At 34.9% G+C, this 19654-nt stretch overlaps 1 protein-coding gene across 1 annotated transcript in view; it reads right to left on the bottom strand.

Annotated features, from left to right (window-relative positions):
- HDAC9 (histone deacetylase 9) overlaps nucleotides 1–19654 on the bottom strand; it is a 452635-nt gene that overhangs the window by 49970 nt on the left and 383011 nt on the right. Inside the window, exon 24 of the mRNA XM_071560871.1 lies at nucleotides 12516–12634. Coding sequence (XP_071416972.1) covers nucleotides 12516–12634 — 119 coding nt within the window. The remainder of the gene's footprint in view (nucleotides 1–12515; nucleotides 12635–19654) is intronic.

Here is a 19654-nt window from a genome sequence, read left to right as displayed (position 1 = left end):
CCCTTCCCCTTCCCCTTCCCCTTCCCCTTCCCCGCCCTGCCCTGCCCTCGCCTACCCTTGCCTCGCATCACCTTTTTCCTCTTTCTTCTTTCCCCTTTCCTCTTTCCTTTTTCCTTTTCTCTCATCAGTCTTCTCTTCCCTTCTTTTGATTTCCCAGCTTTATTATGACTGGGATAGAGTACTAAATTTGATCAAATTCAATTTCCAATTTTCTTTTGCAAGCAGTACATAAAAACTTCTCTTCATTAAGTGCCACTGGCAGTCCAGCACCACATAACTAATCAGGGAATTCAGTAGCTTCATGTCAATGTGATGCCTCAGGTTCAAAGGGGACAAATACATCCATTTTGTGTTTTGTTTCATTCAAGCTATTAAAACTGTGCAGACTCTCTTAAGAGTTTTTTAAAGCAATCTTCTTTACTCTCTATCAGTATCATAAGACATTATAAAACCAGTGTCCATTTAGACAATTTTAAAATTTGTAATGTGATTTGAAAAAAAAATTCTAGTGATTCTCAATGAATAGGAAGGACTGAAACTCTTGGTGGATAAAATTATTTCAGAACTACTACTTTTTTTCCACATCCCTTAAAGATCTTCCACTCTCATGACCTTGATGTTTTTCCTCAAAAGGCATCCTGGGAAATTCACAGAGGTGTGTACTGTGTGCGGGAGTATACGCACTCAAAAAGGGACAAAAATAAAAAATTAGGTGGTCCAGAACATATGCAATGTCTTCATACATATTCTACAAAGCTACAACTGATGCAGTTGTACACTAGAACAATAAATTTTTGTTCACAAGGTCATAAAAAAATCACGAATTTTTGATAAAGAATTCCTTTGATATATTTGTTAAGTGAATTAGAGGTTTTGAAAATACATCTTATCATTTGATAAACAGATTTTTCTTGGGCTTGATGCAGGTTTAAGAAGGTTGCTTACTCAAATATTTGAATGAGTGAAGAAGGAACCTGTTCATGTTGTCTTCTGAAGTATCAACAATGCTGGTATCCACTTTACCATTTTTTCTTCTGTGGCAATATGATTTCAAACATTGGACATAATTAAGCAACTCTTTTGAAGTTGACAAAATATTTTGAGATTCCTGGTAAATTTGTCAGTAACCGGAGTAGTTATATTCAAAAACTACTTTACTGCAGAGCTGTTCCTGTAGGAACCATAAAAATGCTTCTATAATTTTCAGCTGAAAATAAAGAATTCCTGAGACTACAGATAGAAATAAATAGAAATAGAAATAAAATAGAAATTCAATAGAAATAAAATAGATACAAATAATAACAATTGGATTTGATTTGTTACCAGTCAGTACCTCTTCTCTAAAAAAAAAAAATAACCAAACCAAACCAAAACCCAAACCTGAAAATATACCATTAATTTTTTCCATTATTTTGGAGAAAATAAACCTTTTAACAGAAACAAATAATAATTCTGTTTCTCCTTAGTTTAAAAAGAAATACATGAAAATTTTCAAAATAAAACAAATTTGTGAAGATATGCCAATTTTTATTTACATTTATACATATATATCAACTTTTAAATTGATAATTTTTTTGGCAGCATAAAAATACTATGCAAAACAATTAATCATTTGCAAAAATTCAGCTTTGCTTAATATGAAGAAAACGATGGAGAAGAGCATACACAATATGCCTAAATTACAATCATAAATGAAAACATAAATTATGTGGCAAGGTATGAGTGATCATCTTTCCATACACCTAAATCACTGTTTTCATATCTGATGTTAATTAATCTTATTAGGAAAATAATTTTGAAAGCCAGCACATTTAAAAAACCAATACTGTATTGAAGGATACATTCCACTATTAAATAGAACAGCTTTGTTTTATTTTGCTTTTGGATAACACTAATCCATTTTAAGTAAGTAAAAAACATTTAGAAACCAGATCTCACAAACAAACTGCATCTGAAAGTATGCAGTGCCAGAAATCAAAAAAGAGAAAATTTTATTTATTTTATTTTACTTTATTTTATTTTACTTTATTCTTACTTTATTTTACTTTTTATTTTATTTTATATTTTATTTTATTTTATATTTTATTTTATTTTATAGAAATGAGAGAAATCTAAGGAAAAAGGATAATATGGATCAAAGGAAACAAATATTTAAAATATTTAATTAGTTTACCATCATAAACTAAAATTATGAAGTGACTTTTTATTAACTAGCAATATTTTGTTGTTCTGAATACTTAGCTAATTATAGTCTCTTCTTCCAAAGAAGAACAACTTCTAAGATCTGTCCCTTGCTCCATTTTAGTGTATATGAATCATAATTGATGATGGGGAGAACAGAAGGAATCTGAAGTAAATAAATTACTATTAAATTAATTTCAAATGGATTTCTTTTATAGTAGAACTGCTCCTATTTCTTTACAAGTCAATTTTATAAAATTTCAGCAAGTACTTAAATATCAATTTTCTCACGTGAATATGCTTTTGAACAGTTTTTAGCATGTTTTTCTACCATATTAGTATTTATAATGCAAAGTCTATCCTGTAAACATTACTTATTTTACTAAATCTTAATGAGGTTGGTGAAGTGGTCTCAATCAGCAGGATTGCTCAAAGTGAATAAGAGCTTGGGGAATTAGAAACTCCATTCTTGCATTTCCAGAAATTTTATAGCAATCAGTTGATATAAGCAAGAAAATTTCCTTAAAGACAGCCACCACCACCACCCCCAAAAACAACAAATAAAGTAATAGGTTCATTTTTTTATGTGCCAGTGTTGGCAACTTGCACCATTTTACTGAAGATTTCATGGTATTCAGTGTTTGCATTAAAGCTGTTATAATCAGGAGATTGTAATGGAATCTGACTGTTCCATTGATAAAAAAAATGGTGCAGGGAAAAGCTTAAAATATAAAGTAATTGTGTCCTGGGAGCTCTACAACAAAAATAAATCTAAGTAGGATTTTAATAACTCTTAAAGTATTTTTGAGGTGTGAAGCAGTGTTCTTTCTAACCTCTACAAATTGGTAGTACTGACATTTCATTTGAACAATTAATAAAGATGCAAGCATCCTGTATGGTGATACATAACATGACTTTTTGAAACTACTACTAGTAATTGATGGTTTGAGTTTAAACACATTGGTAAGAACAAGAATTTTCCTTTACCCACAAGTAATTAACATACCTGTTTCAAGACCTATTTTAAGAATTTATTTTCTTTAAGATAATAGTACCCTGAACTTAGTGTTTTAAATTTTATTCTATATATTTCCTTGGGTAAAAACAACCCCAAACACAACAGCAACCAAGACAATTGCTGGGATCAAAGCTAAAAATACCAAGAAAGTCTCCTGAGGAATGGCTTGTGCTGATACCAGTCAGACCAAAATTGTACTTGAAACTGGGATAGTGTGAAAAAGATGAGTTTGCAGACCGAAAAAACAGATGGCCCCTTATCACCCCATGGGGCTAAACACACAAGAACAAACTTCAGAGACTCCTTACCTTTACCTTGCCTATCCCTATCAGGAGAGACTGTTATATTAAGGGTTATTGCCTCTCTGGCCCTCCCTGTGATCAGCTTTTGAAGTCCATGGCCAAGAGGCCAGTGTGAGAATATCACCTCAGATAAGAGGTGTTTGCTCTGTGAAATATTCAGAACAGGAATCCATGGAGCCCGTGATAGTTCAGCAGGGAACCACAAACTCCAGCTCATATCTTCTAATCCCCTGTTGGTTTGAGAACTACCCACCATAAAAAGCATAACTGTCTGTTTATTTGCACAGGCAAGAGATAATGTCTTAAAGTTACAGTCTGCCTTAACTAGTAGGGATGTGAAGCTCAAAGAAATGAACCATGCAAGCTCATAATTAAAACTCTCTGTGCTCCCTTCTTCTCTGCCTAATGAGATGTAAATATTTTGGCTGCTGTCTCTTTTGAAAGATATTAATCAATCTATCGGTTAGAAATCACAAAGGATAGTCCAGTCTTCAAATTACATGCCTTCTTTTATAGCATTTTGAAGCTGTGAACAATATGTAAAAAATTTTCCCATGGTGCAACCAAGTAAATACTTGTGGTGCATTTCTATTTATTACAGAGAATAGTTAAATTCTAAGACATAAATCATGCTCTTCTACTAAAGACTTTACAAATTCCCAAAGACAAGCCTAATTCCCAATGCAGCGATGCTGTAAAAGATCAGACACTTTGTTATAGAGAAATCCACATTTAGAGATGCCTTTCAACAATTTTCTTTCGGGACCCAATCCTGCAAAAGGCAAATGCAAGTTGCTGAACACTGTGTCAAGCTCCATTAGTTTCAAAACAGCCCAAAAATTTATATTTAATTTGCTGTATTTGTAGTCTGACAAGATTAGTACTGCCTAAGCAAAAAAATACTTTGCCATTTTCTTTCTTCTACTAAATGACAGCCATTTTGGTTTCAACAAAGAAAAAGATTTCATAAGTTTAATTTTAAAGAAGAGAGAAGATGCCACCAATTTTACCTTTTTTGTATCCTTCACATCAGTTACTGCCATTAGCCAATGTCACTACTGTAGTATGAAAGAAAAAATAACAAGAAGAGATAAGGGAAGATGACAAATAGGGAAAATAATTCTTAATGCTTCTGCAGATTCTCTTTTTTTCCCCCATTCTAATCTATCCTCTACCCTGTTCCCAGCTATTGCCCTAAATCAAAGCACAGGCACATGATGCATTCTGCAGACAGATCAGCACTGTATATCTGAACACAGTACACAGGTGGTTTTTCACTTGTATGAATTAGTTAACTAGCCAGCAGATAGATCTTCTCTTTGTGAGGCAGGAGTGGGAGTGGAAAATGGAAGTTCTCTCCTGGCTCATTTTCAGAAAGAAAGATTAAGTGAAAAAAGCAGGTCAAATCAGCACTTATTTATTAATATTTCTAATTGCATTCACTTTCTGTTTAGGTAGATTCTTTCTGAAAGATACACCAGTTAGCCAGACAGTCACTGAAAACAAAATCAGTGCTAAGATTTCTGAATCTTTCAGATGTGTTTTAAACATATATCCAGTTAGACTTGAGTGTCCCAAAATCTAAAGATGAGGACTTCCCTAGCCTCAGTAAATGAGGTGAATCATTCACTATCTGTTTCCTCTTGGTTGAAATCCATATTCCAAGCCATTGACACATGCTTACTTGGCAGTATGTGAAAGCAGATTTCTCAACCAAACATTACATACATTAGAATGAGTACAAATCCTTTCCTTAAATGATGGGAAAAAAAAAAGGGACTTCAACTTTTCAACTTTTCCTCCTATATCTTCACTTTTGCCTTTTACTATGCTATGTCCTTGAGAGGTCACTCATTTTATATAGTGAATTCCAATCTCTGCTCAACTTTCACAGGAACCAATAGACTGCTTTTCCTCATCAAACAGGATTTCTGAAATTTTCAACATTTCATATTTATAAATGTAAATGTAGTGTACATGAAAACAATGTACCAGATCCTGGAGTTACTGGCAAATAATTCACAGATATTTGCACTGTAAGGGCAAATTTAAGGAGTACAAATGCAGGAGTTAAGACAGCATAATCTGACTTGTGAGGCTGGGCAATCCAATGGCCATGTCCAAATCACAGGGCATGCTATGCTGGGAGCTAAGAGGAAAAAGAAATCAAACTGCTTTCCTTCTCCCAATAAATCCTATGAAATTAATCATGTCTGAGGGTTGGTCACCAATGAATTTGTCATCTATTTTTATGCTTGTTGTATTGCACCAACTACCATTTAAATAGTGTTCAAGAAATCACCCCAGAAAAACCCCAAACTTTCCTTTCCAAAATTTTGATGCTAGATTTTCTTGCTGCCAGTCACTGGATACTGTGTAGCTTTCAGGACACCAAAGGAATAAAATTTCTGGTATGAATGAGAAGACTCCTCTGTGAAAAACTATAACAATGATATTGCTGCAAGCCATCTCCGATGCTATTAGATCTGAGTCAAAACCTCCAGATCTATCCTTTTGGATAACCATCTTATCACCTCGAGTTCCACAAAGATAACCAAATTATGTTGACAAAATTAAATCTCTGAACTCAGAAGAGTTCAGATCAGAAGAGATATGCGCCAATTGAGGTAATTTAATGGTTTTCTGCTACCAAAAGGTATCCTACACAATCTCTTTCTTTCTTTACTGCCCGTGGAACACATTGGTCCCTCCATAACCTGATTCAGTTTCAGAGCCCAACAGAAATCTCTCCACTTTTTTGACTGAGTTTTCTGATGTGTTGATGAGTTAATGCTGCATGTATTTACAGAGAGATCTGACAAGAACAAGAGCCAGTGCAAGGTAAGCAATGGACAACTCCGAAGGGGAAGCAGTGTGCAACCACCCCTTCGTATGACCATGAGCTGTCTGGAGCAGCTCACACCAGCTACTGAAACTGTACTCACAGGTCATCAGTGCCAGACTTACCAAGATACAGCTTCTTGCACTGATAGTTGTGTCAAAAAGATTTTCTTGCATATGAAGAGATTAGATATGGCATCATAAAAGCCTGTGATGCTATTTTTGGAAACTTGGACTGTTAAAACAGCTACCAAGTCAAAACTATTATTCTCTTTAGTCAGCTGTCAGTTTGCAAGGAATCCTTTTACCTGCCTTCCTTTAACATATACATATTATATTAGCCCCACTAGTCCCAGTCAGTACTCTTTTTCAGTGTCAGAGAAGTCTTTCAGAGAGTCACAGGAAAGTGTAGTCTCTACCCAAAGACATTACAACCATTCTATCCTAAACAACTCACAGTCAGTCCAAGGTTCTGTCCAGCAGAGAGTTATAATATTATTTGGGGATTTCTTCAGAAAGTAAGTAATTCCAGGAACAAAACAAACAACCCAACAAACATATATGTCCTTTTTAGTACTTGAAACACTCAGAATAGTCACATAGAATAGTTTAGAAATAATGAAGCTGAGGCATGGGAAATTTCCTTTCTAAAACATAACAGAAGTACCAGGCTTAGACCCTGAGTAGTCCTGCATTTGAAATCAGTGATATTCAGCTTGAGTATTACCCTTTGGTCTGTTTCTAACATATATACTATACATGACACATAGTGAGAACTGGAAAATAATTTCAAGACAGAGTAGGACTGTTGTGGAAACTCAAGAAAACACTGGTCATTGAAGAGAGATTTAATTTTTTTTTTCATGTCTGAGTGTGCTATGGCATATCTAACTGTAAGGATGTCATCTATTGATAAGTCTTATTTAAGGCCTTCCAGTTATGGCTAACACCATATTAGAGTATTTGTTTCAGCAATCAGTCATGTTCTTATTAAAACTGTGCACATTATTTCTGAATTTGCTCATGCCCAGGTGCTAGGTATTTTATCTTTTTATAGCATTTTATGTTATGTTTAGAGATCTTGTTAATTAAAAATCATCACTCCCCATGGGAAATTGGAACTGAAATGTGAAAGGCAAAGCAGAGAAAAATAGGATAGGCATATAAGTTCAACCTGGTCACTCTTATTTGTATTCTGAGAAATATCAGTTCCAGTCATGAGAAGAGGTTCATCAATGGAAGACCTGTTGGCTACATGTAAGCCAGCAGCATTTTTAAAGCATTAATTTCTACCACTTATGCCGACTTATCATTTGGAAATAACCTGGGCTCCCTGTGGAGGGAAACAGCTCATAACTTAAGCCATTTTTCCATTGGTCCCATTTGAATAGAGTGTATTACAGCATAATGCATCTTTTGGTAAGTTAAGAGAGCTTTTGCAATTTTCTCAAATAAAAACATTAAAAGTTGCAAATCAGCTAAGGTAGAGTCAGTTATATTCTAGACACTGGATCAACTTTTCATGACAAATTTGGCATAACAGACAAATATCCAAACAGACAAAATATCATTTACTTTTTGAATGACCATAGTGGTATCCTTTCCTACCGCTAATTGCTGATTTTATTTTCTATTCTGGTGTCAAATAGCATCTTTGGAATAGGAGAGTAAAACAACAAGAAAATTCCAGTAAATCATCATAGCCCCTAACAAACACAGTGCTTCTGGAAGTTAAGTACCTTGAAAAAAACCTTCATTCACGCTTGACACTTTTCTATTTACTTAATTCTTTTTACTGAATGGTTGTCATTTAATGAACAATTACGCAGAATATTTACTTAAACAGTAAAAGCAATCTCAATGACTTTAATGCAAGCATTATTCGAAGGGCTGCTCTATGAAACAAAAAGAAAGTACTTCACCTCAGAATAATGTTACATGAAGATCTTCATTCAGCAAAGCTAAGTTTAAAAACAGTGCTCTTATAAGATCTAACAACTGGCAAATTTATTACCAGATCTAGCAGCTATTCTTCAGACTTGTTCATTGTATTAAATTCAAATACTGTGATAATGCTATAGATTTTAGCAGATGATGTAAAAAATAACTGTAAAATAAAGCACAAAATGTATAATCTCTATCTTTAGTAGTTCTCTCTAAGGATCATGAGGATAACAGGAAACAGTAGATTAATACTGTTTAGGCATCTCCATACTATTCTAAATATAAAATTCCTTTATTCCCTTTATTTCTTCTATCAATATTTTTTTATATTTTATTGTCAATACAATTTTTATTAGTCCTGTGAAAACAGTGAATTTGATAAAACTATGTTTTTATAATACATAATATTTTGTGTTGATATTTTATGTACTTTCTTATTGAAAAAATAATAAATTTCTAGCAATAAAAAGAAACTATTGGACAAGTCAGGAACTAAGACATGTTTTCCTCTCATCTGATTATATTTTACAACAAAATTAAAGGACTCTTAGAGTCACTGATCTAAACAAAGGGATCCCAGAGACATCAATAGTTACTCTGCATAAGAGAACTGTGCATGAGTGCTTCTGCTGCTGCATCCACCTCCGCCTTACATCTTGGGGATCCAGTAAGCCAAGCAACATGGACAGAACCATGCCAGTAATAAAGATGGACTTGCCATTGCAAAAGCTAATGAAGTTAAACTTGAGTCATAACAGAAGGGTCACAGAAAGCGAAATCTGACATAAGTTGCTTGAATATTACTGATAATCTGAGCCAGAACCTACCAGAAGTTAGAGAAGCTCCTGAGCAAGAGTTGCTACCTTTAACTGATGCAAGACCCTGGACCAAGAGGAGTACTGGAGAAGCTTAATATGGCAGATGTCTCACTTTCTTTTCTTTCCTTTTTGATGTTAAACTTAGTGCACAATGACACAGGCAAGGCCATATCTGTGAGTAAAGATAATATTTGTAGCAGACAAGAAGTATATTTGGAAAAACAAACTGCTTTGCAGACACAAACCACTTTTTGGGGGGGAAGACCTTCTTCAGGACAAAGTGACTGTGAATTCAAAAGTATACCTACTGTTTCTAATTATGCTAGGTGGTCTTATATCAGTGTTGTCAATAAAGCTTGCCTTTCCTTTCTAAGAGATTAGGAATATACTGGGACCAAAGGGCTGAGAACCTCCCAGCAGCACCAAGTTCCGCCATATGCCACCAGTCATATCAAGTCTTTGAAGCCCCTTTTTTTGTTTTCTTAACAGAAGATAAAATCCATCACAAAGTTTATGAACACGAGGTGGGTATATATTTCAAGATGTGTATTTGTACCTAGGTATATACAAGCATCTTTTGAAAGTATAGCACTTCATTAAGAAAGAGGATTGGCACAAAGAGCCAACATAAAGAAAAATGTGCTTGTGAAATTCTTGAAATTGGGATTGAAACAAATGTTTTATTTAATGTTCATTCTCAATTCTCCCTTGCACCAAACAAAGCTATTTTGCAGACAGGTGAAAGTTAGTTAAATATTCATTAGTTTAGTGAAAACTAATCAACAGACAAGGACAAATAGCAAAGGCAGTTAGAGAAACGGATTTACTTAGAGCAAGTTATTTGAAAAGTGCAATAAGACAGGAAAGATTAGAAATTCCATTCTAATATTTTTTAAACACTATCTCTTTTTCTCCCAATGGAAAAAAGACCTTTAGTTACTTCATTACTTAATATGACTATACATAATTTAAGCAAGTGAAATATCTCCAAGCTCTGCTATCATCACTGATCTCAGCTGGCCAGATTCCACCCTGCAGCTTTCTAGATGAGTTGAGAGTCACCTCAGTGTGAGAAAAATTGACATTCACATCAGATCCATGGATTTAAAATTAGCTGCAAAAACATATGATTATTTTGTTGCTGATATGTTTGCTTACTAATCAGATGTGGCAACTGCTCAGAAAATAAGTTTGTATGTCAATACAGCAAGAAAATTAAATTCTGGGTTAAAGCAGATAAAATATTTCTCAAGCTATGCAGATTTAATAAAACATCTTTTTCTGTATCTAATCACCTGCTATATGTTTGCTGCAATGCTGTACTTAGTCCAATCTGTCATCTTCATCCTACAGTTTTTAATTGGGAAGGCTGATTGTTTAATACATCTTAATTTGATTTTTTTTAATTTTTGGTTGTACTCTAAAGGAAAGACATAAATACTTCATTATCGGGCATCTAGAGGCTTCCTAGCTCACATTAACAGCAATGTTAGTAACCAAGGGCCCATCTTCTCTCCCTTGATGTCAATCTCTCCCCAATTTATAAGTGTAAAGTTTGTATTAAGTCATAGAAATTAGAAAATCCAATGTATTAAGGGTACACAAAGTGTTCAAGATTCACAAAGAAAGAATATTTATGGGTTAAAGTTTACTTTGCAAATTACTTTTATGGGGCATAAATTCTAAATATTAAAAACCATTTATTTTAAAAATTTGCATGAATAACTACTTTTAGCCTTTAATACAAAAATTTCTGTTTGGACCTTATTTTTTTTTTAATAGACTATTCATTTTTCTACATACCGCATATAGAATGTTATGTTCTAAAATGGTATGGTGGAATGTGGAGAATTTTGTTTTGGGGAAAGAATAAATTCCTTTGGCTCTGTACAAAAGGCTTTATTCATCCCTCAGGTGCACAATCATTATCTGGGTCTATCTTGGCTTTTCCTTTAATTTAAACAAGAGCCACCTACTGTAAATCACCTTTTTTGCTTACAGACACATGCATAGCAGCAGATGTGCAGCTTCTTATATTTAAAAAGTTATTATGATTTCAGCTTCTAAAAAAAGTTACAAAGAGTTAATTAATTAACTCATTAATAAAAATTAACAGCAATTTCAATATCAAACAGTTTTTCTTTGCTGCATTTTCTACTACAGTTGTTGAAGCTGCTATGCCAGCATATTACGTATGCTAAAGCATCTTACTGGTTCATCATGCATCCTTAAGGGACACTTAGAAGGCTTTCTCAAATGTTAAATACAGAGAGCTACACAATGGTAGTCAACAAAATATCTATTCTGTACCTGTTGAAAGATCTCCCTACCACAGAAGCTCATGGAATGGTGCCTATAACCAAGAACCACACACGGAAAAAAATAGTGAGCAAACTTTTTACCTCTTCATGCCCTATGTTTTACTAAAAATCATAATACACATAGAAATTATATCAAACATGCACACAGTCTGTTTTGTTTCTTTACTCTCTAGTGTAACCACCGCACTCAGCTGAAAAGCTCTACTAAAACTCAATACATCTTACTTGCAGCCACAGGGATATTCCCTCAACACACTTGCACATTAGCACCTGTGCAAGTGTCTTTGGGTAGACCATTGCACTGCTCTCTTCTTGGGAAAACATTTTGTGTTGTCCCATGGAAAGCAATTGCTATATAGTGATGTTACAGCACATTACACTGTACAGAGTGTTGCTACATCACCCAGCCTTGCTTAACATACCAGGCTCAGAATCAGTTTGGCCACAACATCCTGTAAGAACTAGTGATTTTGGTCCTACATATGAGATGTCAGACAGACTTGTCTTTCAGAAAGTGTGAAATCGCTGCCACACACACGCATTTTGGAAGACTAAAATGAACATACAAATACTAAGACCCAACAGAGTAATCTTTTAGAAAACTTTGGCCTTCTTAAACACTGCTGTAAGTCAGATTCAATGCCATGGAGCTGAAAAGATTACAATAACTAAAGACCAATATGACATCAGATTTATGGTTCCAAAATCTAAAATCTCCAATATATATTTAAAGAGAAATAACTTACCCCAGTCTTTAGAAAATGGGGCCTATTGAAAAGCATGAAACCTCTAAAATGTTATTTGAATGCCAGAAAAGTAATACTTTAAAAAGTCAAGACAAAAATGCCAAGGGGAACAGAAAGGAGTGAGTCAGAAACGCTAACATTTTCATTTCAACCCTGTCCGTGAGTGGGGCAAATGCTGCAGCTTCCATGGGCATCTTGGGGTATTAACTGATGGACAATCCTTGCTCTCCATGACACAGCTGTCATCTCACAAAATAGAAACATGGATGCAAACAGGATGCATAATAAAGTTCATAACTAGAAAAAATACCAACTCAGAACCCTGTGCCCATGATGATACCTACATTTAGCTGTGACTTTGTACCCGCCCAGTGGAGGGTCATGGCCTTCCACAGCATCAAATCCTGCTGAGACCAGGACAATCTCTGGATCAAACTCGTTGGCAGCTGGCATAATCACAGTCCTGTAGAGTGAAAAAACCCCAACATGTTAAAATCAAAAGAACACCTATCTTCATCATATAAATTGTCACAATCACAAAAAAAACCCCACAGCACAACTTATTTCAATAAAACCAGTCTGCATGGTAGTTGCTCAAAACTAAGTCCAAGGTTTCAATTAATTTCTTTCTATAGTCACTCTTTTTTATTTTTTTCTTCTATGACTGAGGAAAAAAATGCAGGTACATGTGAAAGCCTCTAATATTACTTACACATCTGTGTCTGCTTTATCCTGCTGCCTATAAAAAGCTGCCTCTTCCAGGGAAGTGACTAATGGCTTACAGAGAGCTCTCAAAGCCTGAGTGGAAACCCGGACTGCTCCAGTTAGTGCGAACTTGGTGTAAATTTGAACTATAAATTTCTTTTGGGAAAATGTTTGCTTTCCAAACTTTTTTTTTTTTTTTTTTTTTTTTTACTTCTTAACATTTTTAAATGTTTGTCGAGGTGGGGGGTGACTCTAGCAAAGGAAAAACATGAAATTCCCTTAATCAAATCCAGACTATGTTGTCAAGTCTTTCCAAGGTCAAGCATAGCAGGAATGTGACAACCACAAACTAGTGACAGCAACCCCTGCTGGTGCCAGGAAGATATTTCAGCTCCTCACAGTCACAAAGAATCCACTTTTTTAACCCCTTCATTGACGAAGTTATGTGGAGATATTTTATCACCCTGGTTTTGCCCTTCTCCAATCTCAAAGTTTGACAGATGTACTGAAGGAGAAGATAAATGCTTATTAATTCATTTTATAATCAACTTAGGCCAGAGAGATCACATTTTTATTGAAATGTTTAGGTTTTCTTTGGGAAAAAAAGCACATTAAGATTATGTCAACAGTTCTCAGGGTTTTACTTTAGTTTAGTTTTTGATCTGCATGTTATAAACTTTATTTTGTTTTGTTTTCCTCAAAGGTAATTTTAATATTAGGAAAATGTTCCTTTTACTTGCTAGTCGGAAAAAAAAGGAAAATTCAGACTAGGGAAAAAGTCTTTGTCAGGGTGTAAAGCATTTTAATATAGTTTTACATTAGAAAAAAAGATGGAAGCAGTTTCAATTTTATGTGTGATTTTGCTGAAATTGCACCACAAATATCTGTAGGCAAAGTGATACAATTTTTTAAATATTCCTTTTTTTTACATGTCATTAGTAGGCCTCTGCTGAAATATGCATTCCAGTATTCAGCACTGGAAGAAGAACCTAGATCAACTGGATAGATCAAAAGAAATGAAAACAAACCTCAAAAACCCATAACATAACTGGATAAATAATAGAATCATAATTATTTGATTTGCATAAAATGAGAGTAAAACAAGATAAAGTCAGTAAGTTGTAAATGGTTGTTGCAAGAGGAAAGAAATAACCTGTTCTGCATTTACACTGTGGATAGGACCTGAAGCAGTTGCAGCAGAAAAGCTGCAGTTCAGACACTGGAAGGAGCCTTTTAATAGTAAGAACAGATAGTAATGTAAATAAAATGTTTAAGAAAATTGAAGACTCTCCACTTCTTGGAGTTTTTTATAATAGGTAAAGCAAATATCCATCAAGCTTGCTTCAAGTTCAAGCTGACATGGCTTTGAAGCAAGAGGACAATTACTTCTCTTCTAGGTTTTTTTTTTCTACTGTTCCATGATGTCCAACTATGTAACACACAAAGTACACATATTAATACTTACAATAGACACCACAGTGACTGAACATTCCTGCGGGCTGTTCTCCACAAAGTTAGGGAACAATATCAGGAGTAAAGATCTATGCAATGACATCTTAAGTACATACCTTCTTGATATTCTAATTATATGTTCATTATCTGAAGCCATACATACTTTCCAAACTTCCCCACGTCTGCAACACATGTGGCATGGATCCTGATTACTGATGAGGACTGTGGCTGATATGCAAACTTCATCTGTCCCCATAGCACCATGTATGTTATACACTGAAAGAAGGAGGGATTCAATGAAGAATCCTCCTTATCTGCAGCCACTCGAGCTTTTGCTCTCCTCCTCTCCACTCACATTTCCTTAACTTCAAGTCAGCGTCTGTTTTTTATTTCTTCATGTCAAACAAAGTGGCAGCACCACAGAATACAGCATAGACTATGCCCAGGAGTCAGAGGATGGAGTGTGTTCAGTGCAGACAGAAGCTCAAGAAACTCAAATTACTAAGCAGTAACAAACATAACCAGGCTAACACACAAATAAGTTTTTGAGAGTCTTATAATTTGGAACATTGGGAAAATCTACCACACTTCTACCACATTTCAAGATCTTCCTCAAACGCATAAAGATGTCAGCACATTTCTTAATAACTTGGGCAAAACAATGCATTTGACCCTTAATCTCATTCACAGAAGCAGCAGAAATTGTTTAGAGACAGTTTATATAAAATTTTTGTCAAATAAATATGTCTGGCATTAAAACTGCTAGCCATATTGAGTAGCATTAGGAAAATTATTAAATATTGAAAGAAAGGTCTTTCAACACAAAGCACCAGAAATAGCTATTAACACCATCTTTAATAGTACTGAATAGGAAATAGTAGCAGATTCATAGATCTCCACAGAAATGATATATAGGAATCTGAGCTAAAGAAAGGAGAAGCCTATAAGGCTAATAACTGAAGGTGGTATTTAGAATTCACTGTTCTGCTGCTGCTTTTGGCATTACCTGAATTCACATCACAAAAGTAACAGCTAAGAGGGTTTTTCCAAAAGAAAGATTTTTTTCTTTTAAAAATGTACATAGTGCCTCTTACATTTCACCAGCAGAATAGCATCCTACTTCTGCTACAATATTGTCTCACGAACTAAGACAGAAGTATGTAGCTGATGCCACTCTGCATGCAATGTACCAGAAGAGCTAACCTATATGCCCTATGTTGCTCATTACTGTTTCATCCTCTATAATATTAAGGGAATTGGAATGTCAGACCTCATTCGTCTTATACTGTTCTTAATTTAATACTGAACGGAAACTCTAAGAACTTTTTCTTTTAGAAAGATATTAAGGAAAACACAATCTGTTTACTAGGATGGCAAGCTTGATTCTTCTCTTAAACATTTTGGGGTGTCCATGATCCTTGCTACAGCAGCCAAGACTACTACTTGGTCTTTCAAAAAGATGACAGCCACAAGTCTCTCAGAGAAGACCACATAGACCTTTGGTTCCTAAATCTTTAATCTGATCTTCTACATTAACGTACCAGCATTTAGGTTCCTTTTTTGAATAAATGCTATGAGATCACTGCTCAGAAAAGAGCCGTTTAATGTCTAGAAAACATCATAGCATTCTGGTTTGTAGTTTATGTAGGCAGGACAACTCTAATGTTTGTCTGCCTTTGCAGTAACTCCTTTGTGACACAAAACAGACAAGTAATTTCCTACACAAAAATTACAGATACTTTCCTATCTTATGAAGTTCTATAAAGAATTATATACACACACATTTTAAATATAAATATAAGCTTTTGTCATTGGCCACCTCTCAGGCTTCAGCACCTTAATTATCCCTGAATATCTGTCTTTAGAAAAATCACAGAATCATAGAACCATAGAATAGTTTGGGTTGGAAGGACCTTTAAAGATCACCTAGTCCAGCTCCCCTGCCATAGGCAGGGATAATAAACATTTTGAGGTTGGCAGTTGCAAAGAAAGTCTACACAAAGCAAAATAACGATCACTTCCTCCTCATAAGCAGTTTCTCCCACCTTAGGATGATTGGATGGGCAGGGACAGCTCCTGACCCTTCACTACCACTTGGGAGCAGACAATCATCAGACACTGTATCTTGTACCATCTATACTCTGGAGGGCACAGTAAGGTTTAAGAAAAAGAAATCATCCACCAACTACCTTCTCAGGAGCTCCCATAACCATGGCACTTCCGTTCTCAGGAGCTCCCATAACCATGGCACTTCCCTTCTCAGTTATCTAAGAACAGAACCCTCTGGATCTGAACATGAACAGAAAATATGCCTTTTTTGTTTTGTTTTGTTGGGGGTTTTTAAGCATACAACTAATGTCAGTCACACATTAATATGTATTCATGTTAGCCTTCCCAGCTCCCTCATGCTCAGAAGTCAGACTGCAGCTAGCAAGAGTTGTTACAGTGCAAAGGGTCAAAACTGCTCACCAGAAATCCTTTGCAAAGGTGGACCAGCAGTCTGCACTCAGATCAAGGTAGGAACAGTTATTATCTTATGCATAGCAGGAGCAAAAAATATGATTTGGCTGCTGGTCATAGATCACCAGACAGGTACAGACTGGGGACTTCCAGCCCATCACTTCCTGTTTGAAGCCAGTCAGGCTGTAGAGGTTATCAGGAAATCAAAAGTAGTATCAGGATCCTTCTCCAACAAAATGAGCAGCTTTTTGCAGAAGAGAAATTAGTTTTATTCTTCCACTGTGACTCACATTCTCCTTCACTCCCTTCTCCAAAATAAATAAAATACCTTAAAAGAGATATTTAATTTCTGTGATCTTGAATCAAACAGAAGCATAAATATTTGGTATAGCATATTCACCTAATGATGACAGCAGAGATACAGGGCCATCTTGCCTGGCTGACTCTTTCTTTTCTCATCCATTTTCACTAATAAACATGTCAAAACCCCAGAGCTCGATCAGTTGAATCACAGGAGTTATTTATCCATGGTAAACCTTGCAGTTACAATGAAACTGTGTCCTCCAGCCCAAGGCAGTGTAGATACTCCTCTCAGTCTGAAAGTACTGGGAACAGAGCATGTGTCTGGGAAGCTGAAAAGATTTCTTTTAGTCCCGCTAAGAAGATTTTCCCAAAGAATTTATATGTTCCATTTGGGTATGCTGCTATCTGCAGAGTTGCCAAGGGATGGCTTCCAGTTGGGTGTAGTTCTACAGAAAACATCAGGCATGTGAATTTCCCCACCAATCTGAACATCAGATGCAAGACATTAAAGAGATTCTACCAAGGGACTCTGTTCCTTTTATTCTTCCATTCTATTTTTGTACATCTAAAGCACATGGTTAGGATGCTCCCAAACATTTGTTCTCCCAGAAGAGATTGCAGAGAAATAACCAACCTAGAAATGACTCTCCAAGTACCATCACACAGAGCTGGAAATTTCCAAAGAGAGTTAAACTTATGCAAATAGTTACAATTCTTTTGCTGTGTTGGTAATTTAAAAAGGAAATGAGCAGGAATACCAGCCCAGAACAATAATTTATGTAACTGAGAAAAATAATCCATGCTGTTCTAAAATTGCAGATTGGAATAGCTTAGTAACATAAATTATTTGCTCTTTCCCTAAAATCCTCCAGTGCTTTCATCCAGTGATCTCGAACTACCTTCAGAACCCTAAAAAATGGAAAAGTTCATATCTTCAGCTGGTATAAATCAGTATAGCTGCTTCTGATTGCATAGTCCTCTAAAGCAGGCATTTCTTGTACCACTTCACAGATGAATCAGCTAAAAGCAAAAACTGGTAAAAGACTTGGATAAATTACTTAGTTGTCCCTTGAAAAATCTCAAAAGAAAATGCAGAAGACTAAGTCCATTACTTTACTAGTAGGGGAAAAAAAAGTAACTGTAAGAGCAGTGTTATTTTTTCAGAAATAACAGGCTTGCATTTTGCAAGAAATACATATACAATGTGTTAATGCTATTATAGTGAGGGTTTAGCCACCGAATGGAGACAGAGCCTGTTGTTTGAAAGAATGTAGGTCTGCCTATAGTTTCTCAGTTTCAGATCCTGCAAATAAAATATTGTTCCAAACAATAAATATGTTGTCCTAACTTAAAATTATAAAAGTTAAAGAAAATTCCTAAATGCACCCTGATATGAACAGATCAGAAAGTATTTAAAAGAGTGCCCATAATAGGAATGTGAAACTTATGGTATCTATTATTTTTATGTGTTGTTTGCATTTATGTGTTAATGTAACACAATATCAAATAATTGCTGTTGTCACAGAAACCTAAATGGCAATTCTGTACAACCCTAGGATCATATTTTTTACCACACTGATTGAGCTTATAATACTGCCTCATTAAAATTTTGGTTTAATTTCATGACATAGCTTTATGCCAATTCTACTGTCAGTCCAAGTTCATCAAGGCCAAACTTGAGAACTTTCCCCTGAAACTCTTTGCTGACTGTCATCTGACCATTAGCTTTGTCCTGGACTTATCCTCCAAGGCATACCTAAATTCTGACAGTTTTGTCTGCATTAATTTCTAATTTATATTTTACATACATTTTATTTTACAGACTTTCAAATATTTTATTTTATCCTTACAGGTTTTCTTTTTGTATCTTTTTAATAATTTTATTTCTTCACTACTTTTATAAGCACAGTCAATATTCCTGTCCTTACTTTTATTTTATAGTTACTTTATTTGCTTTCTGGAGATAAAAAATATATTTTGCTTTATTTCTTCTAGGGGAAAGACAACCACATCAATACAATCCTCAAGATTGTAAATCATAGTCATTTCACTGCAATTTGCACATGGTATTAAATTTAAGCATATGCCAAAGTGTTTAAAGGGTCAAGGTCTTCTATGGATGTAGCAGTCAGTAATTTTAAATGTTATAATCGAAGGAGTATGTAGGAGTCACTGAATTAAAAGTTTTAGAAGCACCAACAGCTTGCTTGCCCTCTTTTTCTTTTTTTTTTTTCCTGCTTTTGAAGACTTTTTGATAGCCTAAGGCTATTATTTGTGGGTTCCTTTTTAAGTGGCTAATTATTTGGACATCCTGCATGTAAGTTTCCTAAATTCTATTACAGCTGGAACTGCAAGATCTTAAGCACTCAGAAAGCATATGAAATACTGACTACAATATCTGCTCATCCTTCTATTTTTATTATTTAGAAATGTGGTTTCAATGTAATTATAAGGATTCTTCTATATTTGATCTAAGATATGCCTCTGTCAGTCTGAATTAGTACAAAAAGAAAAATAAGGAAAACTTAACAAACAGGAATATTTTGAGAAAAAATATTACTTT

Source organism: Pithys albifrons, chromosome 7 (genome assembly GCF_047495875.1).
Source record: "Pithys albifrons albifrons isolate INPA30051 chromosome 7, PitAlb_v1, whole genome shotgun sequence".
Lineage (NCBI taxonomy): Eukaryota > Metazoa > Chordata > Aves > Passeriformes > Thamnophilidae > Pithys > Pithys albifrons.
The sequence above is the reverse complement of the archived record's forward strand: the minus strand, read 5'-3'. Positions and strand labels throughout refer to the sequence as shown.